This window comes from Hyalella azteca, unplaced genomic scaffold, assembly GCF_000764305.2.
Source record: "Hyalella azteca isolate HAZT.00-mixed unplaced genomic scaffold, Hazt_2.0.2 contig15111, whole genome shotgun sequence".
NCBI lineage: Eukaryota > Metazoa > Arthropoda > Malacostraca > Amphipoda > Hyalellidae > Hyalella > Hyalella azteca.
Genome location: NW_025944974.1, coordinates 167439 through 178783, shown reverse-complemented (window position 1 = coordinate 178783; position 11345 = coordinate 167439). Strand labels below are relative to the sequence as shown.

Here is an 11345-nt window from a genome sequence, read left to right as displayed (position 1 = left end):
CGGAGAAAACTTGTTTCGTGTTCGACGAAGTAACGCGCCATGCTATGGAGGCGAACATGGATGGCATTACTGGTAGCCTACAATGCGCTCAGCCACTGCTATCACGTCGCCCGTGGATTGACGTTAATACAACACAGAAAATGAATGTATGTTAAAAGATCCGGCGATCGTTGGGGCTCAGGCGGAAAATGTGTAAATAGTTCGTACTGATATTTCGTTGCACTGCCGTGGAATTTATAATTAGTTCTCCTGATGAGCATATAAAATAAACGTTTTCAACTATGACTATTGACAATATTTCGAATTTTTTAATGCAAAACAAATATGTGTTCTTCAATTTATTTCATTTATAAAATAAAATCCTTTTAAACTTTCAACAACATTCACATAAATTCATGTGGTAACGTGCTCCGCAACTAAATTTCCGAGATATATTTTTTTCATAGTTCGATCGGGATCATTCACCATAGTGACAAAACAACGAATATCAGTTATTGCGATAAGTTTCTGCTACTTTCGATACGTTGTAAGGTAATATCATGTTGATTTGTAGTGGATCTTATTAAGAATAAGCATGTCAGTTTGACCTTGTAAAGAAAACGCCCCTAGTATATCCTTGTTAATAAAGCGCACCTCAGTATTAATCTTTGGAGAATAATGTTGTTAATCCTCCCTTTCAAGAATGGCTCATAACGTATTTCAAGAAATTGTTCTTCTCCTTCTGAACTGAAATTGTTCTTCTTTGCAATTTATTTCTGTACATTGAATTTTATTTCGTAAATAATGTTTAAAAAGATCTAATTATTTGTTTGTATTTTTCATTCAATTAATTGTGTTAAGAATACACATCTCAGTTATGTTCTTGTTAAGAACATCCACCCCAGTAACGTCTGGGATGCTTATTCTTAAACAAGATCCTTTATAGTGTTCCTAAATCACTTTCGATAACGACACGGACCAATATCATTTAATTTCCATTGTTCTCGCTGATCTTTAAGAAACAACTTTTAAACAAATGAACTGTACTAAACTATGTTCTACGAGAAATATTCAAAATATATCTCACCCAATTTAATTACCTGCCTGGTTTTACAAAATCTATTATATTCAATTTAGACCGCACCGTCTTATCTATAAACCTTAATCATTGCTAACCTCATGCGAAACCACAGCTTATTTGAATGAGCTGCACCAATAGAAGAAAAATATAATGTAGTAAAAGTTCAGTCCCATCCCACCAAGTGCTTCTTTCCTTCTTCGTCACCTTAATTTATCAGAACTACCGTAATGGTGTGTCGTCCAAGTTGCACAAGCGCAAAACGTTCTTAGATATCTACGTTGCCGAACCTATACTTAGTGAAGAAACCAACCATGCCTGTCTAAGGGCTCGCGGCGGTGAACCCGAGCCTTGAGGACTCAATGAATGACAATTGTCTGTCGCCGTTGAATTTATTATTATTAATTGAACCATAAAATATTCTTATTAAATACTACAATGTAAGTGCAATGGCTCGAAATGATTTAAAGCTGTGTTTATTATGCCCCAATGTTGCATTGTGGGAGTTTCTGTTCTTTAGTTATTTCTAAAATAGATGCCTTAATTAAGATTTAGCATTAGCTAAAATTACTCAGGGACATAAAATTTCTCGGGACCAATAATGTTTTTAGGTGCGTTTATAGGATAACTTCGTTTCTATATGATCTAAATTTGATTGAACAGAAACGTGACTTGGAAAATTTTCAGGTGGAATGCTTGTCGGTGACCACTTCTGAAGTGTTGCGCATTGACTATGATGATCCCTTCCCTCAAGAACGTAGCCTATAACACTTCTGGAGTGTTACACCAGACAGACAACATCCATTGAAGTAGATAAATCAGCCCACGGTAAGTCGCCCTGAGAAGGTATGGCCTAGCATCGTTCGACAATACGTGAAAAAATTCTGCAGCACTCGGACAGAGAGCCCAGGAGCCGTGCTGTGATTATGATGCCCGCCACCACCCGTCCGTATCGCGCTCGTGCATCGAATCAGCCCACGGTCGAACGGTCACTCGTCGAAGGACGATAGATTTTGGAATAGAACTATGCTGTCCGAAACCAAACCCCGTGATGCTCTGATAGAAAATATAAGTAATTTAATGAAAGCGCGGAAGTCACATTCGATCCGCGGTCTGGTGTTGGCGTGTTGCACGGCAGTTCTCGTGCAGTTTCCCTTGACGAGCTTGGCTGATTAGTGGCAGCCGTTTTTTGTTGGTTACAGTTCAAGCTATAGCCAGGGTATGAAGTGATGTTTCGATGCAACGTTCAATGGTGAACGATCATTACACTTTGGGTTATTCACTTCAGAATATGATGGTGTAAAGTTCTTAATGTTTAAAACAAGATGATGTCATGGGCTGGTTACTGACGGCAGGATTATTGGTAGGATATTGGCTTATTGGTCGGCAGGATATTGGCTTATTGGTAGCCTTGCGGAAATATGCTAGGCGTTCTATTCAGGACTGATTGGTGCACAAAATTGGTGGTGCACGGCTGCGCTCCATTTTCAGACTATCACAGGAAATCGGGGAAAACTAATAAATTCTTCTATTGTCCTTGCCAATTGAGGTTTTGAGGAGTCTTGTTGCTCCAGGCCTCGGTTATAAAAGATAGGCGTTTGTCGCGCGTTGTGATTTTGCAAAAGATTCGTTGCTACTAAATAATATATATTTTTTAGCTTTCAAACTACTCTACAGGTGGAAATCAGTGATGAATATGAAGAGCCTTGAAGACTTGGCCTCCTCAACCTCGCTCCCAATTTGTGAAACCTTATCGCCGAAGACTCGCTTCCTGCAACGTGAAGCTCTCGCTCATTCGAACACAGGTCAGCGTCCGCCCGAATGCAATAAAAACTCGATGAGAAGTTTTAACGAGGAATTTTATCGGACCATTGTTTTTACTAAAAACTTATGCACAGTAAAGAGCTAATAATTGGTCTGCCATGTCTCCCAAAAAGCGTATTCGTCGTAAAGTTAGCTGCTCACCGTATAAACATGAAAAAATGAGTGAAAAGTTTCTTTCTAACGGCTTTTGTAGAAACACGTACTATTTCAAAGACGTACTCTACTTTGTGAGGTTTTCTTTCAATGGTTGGATACATTCAAGGAGAAATTTATTGTTCTATAGCACCGACGCAAACAATTATTTAACCGGGCGATTTTCCACGAAAAAAATATCTCCTGATGAACATAGAATGCTTCGATGCCCACGTAGAAAATCAGTCTAACTTTATTTTTGGCATCATAAAAGCCACCTTACTCGAGTTTTTCGCAAAAGCGCAAGCTTAGTTGTAGGTTTGGAAGTTCATTTAAACAGTCTTGCACAATTTTCGTTTGGAAGGTATAGTTATGTGCGCCAAATTGTTGATACCGCTGCTCAAGTTTTTTCCATTAAATTTTTTAAACTAGGAATTTTATTTTTATTATATTATATTGGAATTTTTTAAGTTAGAAATTACATTAAATTTTTCAAGCTAGAAAGACAACACTTATTATTTAAAATTATGAGAAATAATAGGTAAGCTGTCAAATTTAAGTGCAGATGTTAAGTCTCAGTTTCATTTCTTCCCTGTTGGAATTCGTGAGCATTTTACGCGTATATGTCATCGGGAAGGCCCTATATTTAATCGCTCGTTGAGCCCAAATCTTCTATGGCGATATTCCTACGGATGTTCAGATAAGATGACTGAGCAGTGATAACTTATCCCCCATAGCTCACTGCAACTTTCCTTCATGGTTGAACAGGTGCAGGTTTTGTGACGTCACGACTGAGATGCATGGCTACTGAGCAAGAGCACGCGAGTCAGGGGTTTCCCTGGCGGTTCAAGACCTCATATAAACTCATCGTCGCAGGATGCACAAGACAGTCGGCTAGCTGGTGTCTTCGGAGCGTGTGTTGTGGCCAGCTTAGAAAACGTTGCATGCCCTTTGATATCACGATTTCGATTAAACATAGTTAAGTGACAAAGAAAAAGATTTGTGACTTAATAAGGTGACGGAAAACAGGCGAAGTTCTTCTTCGATGTGATCAAATGACATCAAAGTACCTGTTGAAAGAGTTAACCTAGTCGACGATTTTTCACAAAAGCTGACACCTGTCATTAACAGATTCCGCTACAGAAACGAGTTTCAGTATCGGCAAAATGAGGTAAGTTGCCTACGCAGATCTTTGGGAGCAGCCTGCGTTCTATATGTGAAATCAATTTTCAAGTTATTGCTCAGTGCAGTTTGAGAAGTCGAACACCAAAAGATGAAATAAAGTGACTAGCAAAACTGGGAATTGGAGAAACGGCATGCCATGTTTTATACTAAGGGTCCACAATTCCTTTCCGTCCCGCCGCTTTTAAGTTTTAGTAAGCTTTTGCTTTTGTGCCCGCATGTGACCTCTAAAAGTTAAGTGTATCAACATATTTTATAATCTGGACGCCATTGCAAATTAAATTTATTACATAAGCAACTTATACAATTTGTCTATCACCCAATAATAATCATACAATACAATACAAAGTACAACATAGGATGGTAGGAACAGTCTTCCAATCGACGTTAAAAGAGACGTTGCTAGGCTCGCTTTGGTTTGATGTAGGGCACGTTCAGTTGATAATTAATCTAGGATGAACGTGAATGTAATACTTATTTCTGTATGTATATATATTAGAACTGTCATATCTTGTTGCATACAATTTATTGTTTCGAGATACGCTGCTGGGTTTGAGGAGCGTTCAAGTGCTCCTTGCGGAAGCTTGTATCACTAATTGGGAAGCCCTAGCTGTTTGCAGGGCAGTTGACCTTCAACTTGCCCCACATTTTTCATGTTAATGAACGCATTACTTGTAACTACTGGCTTACCTTCCCATCATCGAACCTGTACGTATACCTACTCCTATAGATTAAATTCATTATCATGACCTCATAACTTAAAATTTTATTTTCAAGTCATGACCAATAACAATATGTTGCTTGAAATTGCACTGGTCAAAGACTTAACTTTCTATCAAACGACATCTGGTAGTCCACATGATCAGAGTACGCATGCTCAAACGTATTGCCACTTAAATAATCTCTCTTTGGCATTCAAGCAGCAATTTTTGGTTGTTCATGAACTTCGTTTTCCGGTCAACTTGTATCCAATCGTTTCATTTGATTCATAGAAGATATTCAAGATAAGTGTCGCGGTGCAGGAACGTGTATTTTTGTCATTACTCTAGATAAGAAAAACGAACTTCTTTAAAAATGACTTTGACAGCTTTCTTGCTAAGATTTTTTTATAATTGAATTCCTCATAAACTGGATTAATCAGAATCACGTTTTTACTCGTTATTTTAATTTACACCGCTTGCAGATTTTCATTTGATAAACCTCCAGTGAGAATTTCAACTATTTGAGTTGATTTAACAAGTTCTCCCTAATACTTTATTTTCCCTAAATGGCCTAAATTCACTGGTTTATTTTCATTTACATACCTGCAATGCACTGGTTATTTTCACTTGATTACCTCTGTTTTGGTGCAGGATGTGGTCAAGAGAAGTCACTAGAGCTTGGCTGTTGGTCAGCTTGGTCGGATGCGCGGTGGCGCAAAGTCTTGTTTTCAGAGACCGCGACATCGCAGGCGACAGAAGCCGCAGACAAGGTGAGCGCGCCGACTCAGGGTTTCACTGACTATTAGAATAGAATCGAAGTGTCGGCTCTGAAGAAATAGGCCCATGGCCTGTTGTCGATTCTTGTACTTTTCGTGACTTAATTCCACAAGGGATCCGGCTTTTGAACCCGATCTTTCCATAACTGACGTATTGATTGAGATAGCTGCTGGACTTTTGGAAGGCCCGTAAGGTGCTAGGCATTTTAAGACTGAACATATGCTCCTGCATAGCTTCGTCTAGTCTGTTCTTGAAGGCGTTCATACTCGGAGCGTCAACGATGCTATATCAGGTTTCCACGTCCACCTGATCATGTCCTGAATAAATGCGAGGCTTATGAGGACACATTTGTGTTTGGGATGATCTTGTCAAGCACTTTGATTTTATTGTGGGCAGGGTGGCCCAGTGGTTAAAGTTCAGAGTACTAGGATTGGAGCAGAGAGGCGCGGGTTCGATCCCAGCTCTGTGCGCCAGTTTCTGGTCAGAATCGGCAAGGAGGCCGGGCGGTTAAGCATAGCAGAATTGTAGCAGTGAGTTGCGAGTTCGAGACCGCAAAATGTTGTGAATGTTCGGCGATGTTAAGAATCGGCGACAGGCCTACGGCCTAATAGACGCTGAAACCGCTATTATTATTATTGTTGATTTAGCATGAAAATATAATATTTTTACAATTGTACTAATCGTACCCCAATCTTTAAAAAGTAATGTTTTGAAATATCATGCCAGATGCATCATAACTGTGAAATAGTTACTACAAAAGTAGATTAGTCGAATATGTTCTTTTGATTTCGATATTTTTCATTCAAACAGAAATCAAACTATTTCATTTTTAAGTCTCAATGCAACTAATACTCTCGGTAATAGTGACTGTATATACGCACGATTCCTCTACATTTTGAATGAACGATTCAAATTAAGGAGTGGTCATAAATTCAAGTCGTGTTTTTTAGATAATTTATAAATTAGTTGATTATAGATGATAAGCTATAAGACGATAAGTTTTATATAGTTATATAGATAATAACTTAATAATAGATGATAAGTTCTGCTAAGTGTGCCTGGAGAATTACATTCCTATAGGTTTGCATCCCTTCTCATCGAGATACATAAGATCACACAGCATTTTGTCCCATTCCCGGCACACATTGTAGTTTGATTATATTTTTACCAGGAAAAATAGCATCTTAAATACCGACGATATTAAGAGCTTCAACAACTTTCAAATAGTCCATTTCCTACCGGATTCTTCAGCTTCGTGCTCCAACTGCGTGCTCCTGACGGACTGTCCGGCCATGCTGGAGCTGCTGCGGTCCCGTACGAGGGCCGGCATCATGGCGGTGCAGCGAGCCATCTGTGGCTTCCAGGGGTCACGATCTATGGTGAGCTGCCGGCCATGGTTTCAGTATTATTTCAGCATCTTTGGAAATTCAAAATAAATTATGTAATTAGTAAATACTGGAATATAAAATAGAAATATTAATAGAATACATTAATAAATACAGGAATAGGAAATTATTTTTTTATCATTAGAAGATAACTTTTCAGGTATATACTGTAAAATAGTACTTGATGAAACCTGGTAGACGCTCCTACGGCGACTACATGAAAAGAAGATATTTTCTTTTGTCTGTTGTTCCATACCTTAAATGTTGAGTTGGTTTAGCTGCAACTAGAGTTTGTTAAGGGCAGTTTGCATTTGATCAAAATAATTTCGTACAAATCGATTGAGTATCGCTAGAGTATGAAAAAGTATCTTGATTTGAAAAATTAATAATAATCCTCTTGAGTTAAGCTAATTTAACTGTAACTTAAATAAAATTAAAACGTAAATTAAATATCAGAGAATAAGTTTAATTATTTATTCTCCTGTTTGTATTTTGAACAGTTAATAAACTAAAATCTTCGTATTGTACCTTACACAGGTGTGCTGTCCGTCTACGTCGCCTGCCGTGGCTCCGGGAGCGCCCGCCTCGCCCATAGAACCACCCCGACGTCCTGAACAACTCCTGCCGACTTCCTGTGGACATTCTGCAGATTTAAACAGAATATTCGGAGGCCAAGAAGCCAATTTAGGGGCTTATCCTTGGGTCGCTGCTCTCGGGTATCTCAGTAAGTTCTGACCTAAACGTGAATTCGAAATTTTGATCGTTGCTTGATTGTTTAAATGGTCTATGATTGTGACTTATGATGGCAGTTGTAACAGTTGGTTAAATTTTAAGCTATGCTAAGAACGCTGGTCAAGAATAATATAAACATATTTTGCTTAAATCTATGCTTGCGAGTTTGAATTTAGTTGCTTTCAAGTATCTCAAATGGTTCCGTTCAATGTGTCATGTTCAAGGCTGAATAACCAAGAGTTGCTCATAATCAAAACGGTGCGTTTTGGAATGAAATCTACTGAATTTATCGTGATATATTATTTACCTGATAGTAATAACTTTTGTACTTGTAATACGAACACCAGAGGAAATAATTACTGATTATTTTCCCCCTCCTTACAAAGGGCCTGGCAACGACCGCGTTCAGTTCCACTGCGCAGGATCGCTCATCAACAGCCGCTACATCCTTACCGCCGCGCACTGCATTGATACCAACTCGCTCAGGGGACGAAGGCTGTGAGTCACAGTTGAACTTGCTTTCTGAATTTGCATACATTTTAATGAATGCAATATTTATTGATTATGAATAGTGATGTTTATCCAGCTAAGAGTCAAATTTTAAATACGAACTTCTATATTTTTAATATTCAGATTTTAATGAGGCTTCCCGCTAAACAATAGTTAAAATGATAAAAAAATGTCTCAGAAACAAAAGGATCTCTAATAATTTGGAACTCGCAGCCAATTCAAAGAACATGCTATACCTACCGTAATCTCTTTCAATTATCAACTGCTGGACAAGTATAATCATCTAATAGTATTTTTGCTTGAATCACTGATGAATTTGTTTATACAGACCAACAAACAATTGTCTATTTGAATTTGTCTATACAGCGACAAAACATCAGATCACATAACTCTGTTGAATGTTGAGTCACACTGCAGGACCTGTTCTATCTCAGTTCGCAATCCCGACCTGTTCGCAAAATTTCATTTCCCACTTGATCTGACTCCAAAAGATCTCAATGAAATAATAAATCAGTCGTCAAGGATACAAAACTGATTTACACTTATTATTCCCTTTCACTTTAATTTTTTTATAACCCTGAAAGTTGACCACTTTTTTACCATCTTTCAACATCGCGTAAATCTTTTCTTAATCCCAAGATGATCTAACGGTCTACTATCAACGAGAACAAATTGGAAACGAAAAAATTTGAGTTCAAAAAGAAATTTTAGGACGACTAAAATATTTATTATAGGACGACAATATTTAATCAATATTGGTACCGTACCTTAAGAAATTATAGGACGACAATATTTAATCATTATTGGTACCTTAACAGTGAAAATTCATGAAATCTTACATTGACTTTCCAGAGTGGAAATTCGGCTCGGCGACTGGAACTTGGCGTCAGAAAACGACTGCCAGGAGGGCGGGGGGTGCGCGCCCCCCTTCAGGAGGGTGTTCTTGGAGGACGCCATCGTGCACCAAACTTATTCACGTCGCTTCCAATACTCCGACGACATCGCACTCATCAGACTCAACGAGACGCTCGATCTGCTTGCACTCGGCCGTAAGTGTGTCGGCTTCGTTTTTTTGGATAAAAGTGTATCGTATTTGATATGTCTGTTCAAAAATGTGCAGTCTTCGACATTTCTGTTCAAAGGTGTGTAGTCCAACATTTCTGTCCAAAAGTGTATTGTCTTTGATATGTCTGTTTAAAAATGTGCAGTCTTCAATATTTTTGTCTAAAAGTGTGTCGCTTTTAGTATATTTGTTACTAGTCGCAGGCTCGTATTTTCAGGTCTCAGAACTCGTTCAGTTCAATTGCAGAATCATGCGTTTTTATTTATTGAATTCACGTACAAATTTATGGAAGCCACGTACAAATGTGCTTGTTCAACTGTTTTCGATTATTAACTTCTAATCGCTTGACTCCGTTGCAGGTACAAAAATCTATTAATATTAGAATTTTTTGTCATATTAAGGAAAAATGTTATTTTATAATAACGACATGCCAATGAATCCCGGTATTTAACTCATTCCTCGAATTATGTTAATACGCACAACGCTATATTTATACACAGCTTTTTTCATAGCGTAGCCCCACAAAAAATCACTATTGTGAAAAAATTACTAAGTTTTACCAAATGCTTCATAAAGATTAATTTCTTTGTTTTCTTTGTTTAGTTTTTCTATTCGAATTTAATTTTACATATATATCGTGTATACATCGTATTGATGGCTAAATTTACTATGAAAAGTTATTGTTTATACATGTGTTCGTTACTTGAAATTTCTTGTCTGGCGTTTATAAAGAGTTATTTCGCCTATCGCAATAATTATTTGGTGCACAGCAACCATCCACCCGGTGTGCTTACCCCCAACCTTCGCCCCCGGCATCACGGCGGTGGGTGAGAAGATCCTGGCGGTGGGCTGGGGCATGACCGAGGCAGGCCGACTCAGCGACACGCTGCGTCAGCTCGAGCTGCCCGTGGTCGAGCCTGAGCGATGTAGGGACGTTTACGGCGTCGCCTTCGGTGACAAGCAGGTAGAGATGACTTGGTTTACTTAGGTGACAATTAAACATGCCTCTTATTTCTGTTTTTTTAGTTATTCCATTCTATTTTACTATATTTTTTTATATTTTATTCTATTTTACTATGTTCTATTCTATATTCTATTTATAGTTATTCTATTCTATTTTACTATATTCAATTCTATATTTCATTATATTTTACTATGTTCTATTCTATGTTCTATTTATAGTTATTCTTTTCTATTTAGACGGAATTACTGATGTAATTCCGTCTTTATTATTTTATCAAATGACTCAATGTAGCGCAAATAGCCTAAAAACCGGAATGATGCATCAGTTGAATACACTAATATGGATAGAATATGTGGTGTATAATTCAAAATTATCTCTATGCAGATCTGCGCCGGAGGGATCCAAGGGCAGGACACTTGTTCAGGAGACTCAGGAGGACCTGTGCTGAAGCGCGGACCACCGTTCCTGCAAGTAGGAGTCGTATCCTTCGGCCTGGCCGTGTGTGGCACCAACAACACTCCTGCCGTGTACACGTCCGTACATGAGTACCGACAGTGGATCCTTGATAACCTGCGGCCATAGACACAATAATTGACTTGTGACGACCGCCTCATTCGTGGGCAAGGATAACTTATGAATATTGGACAGCCTACGCGGCCAGATAGAAGTTGGAAAACTTGCGTGCTTAGACAAAACAATCAACTATTGAAGACCTTTTGATCCGTGGATAAGGAGAACTTACGGACAAAATGCGTACATAAGATGCTCCATTAGAATTGCCGCCGCAAATAAATATATTGTAATGTAACTATATGTGAATCCGGTTGTCATAATGATATTAGATCGTATTCGTCTGATAAGAATAGCATGGGTGTTGTATTTTATTAGTTTCTCCAAAGCTGAAGCGTCTTCATGAGACGTGCGGACAACGATGCCTCAATGTTGAGTTATCTCGGGGAAACTTGATTTTATGGTTTTGTGCGAACTCAAGCTTGCATAAATGTAATTTTTTACTGTT

The 11345-nt window shown here is 38.4% G+C and overlaps 1 protein-coding gene across 2 annotated transcripts; it reads left to right on the top strand.

Moving 5' to 3' along the window:
* The first annotated feature begins 3914 nt into the window (after window positions 1-3914).
* Window positions 3915-11345, top strand: LOC108679693 (phenoloxidase-activating factor 1). Of its 2 annotated transcripts, none has more exons than XM_018168394.2 (8): window positions 3915-4184; window positions 5548-5666; window positions 6925-7052; window positions 7596-7782; window positions 8177-8288; window positions 9153-9349; window positions 10134-10327; window positions 10712-11345. In XM_018168394.2, exons 1-8 carry the CDS (start codon window positions 4180-4182, stop codon window positions 10907-10909), a joined length of 1140 nt encoding a protein of 379 aa, XP_018023883.1. In that variant the 5' UTR covers window positions 3915-4179; the 3' UTR covers window positions 10910-11345. The 2 variants fall into 2 exon arrangements, with proteins under 2 accessions (XP_018023883.1, XP_047740248.1); XM_047884292.1 differs by having other exon boundaries at window positions 6901-7052.

Excerpts from the sequence above, each read along its gene's own strand:
- LOC108679693 (XM_047884292.1), top strand. Across the intron at positions 5,667-6,900 it reads CGACAGAAGCCGCAGACAAG|TCCATTTCCTACCGGATTCT; the intron begins GTGAGCGCGCCG and ends ACTTTCAAATAG. Across the intron at positions 9,350-10,133 it reads CGATCTGCTTGCACTCGGCC|CAACCATCCACCCGGTGTGC; the intron begins GTAAGTGTGTCG and ends TTTGGTGCACAG.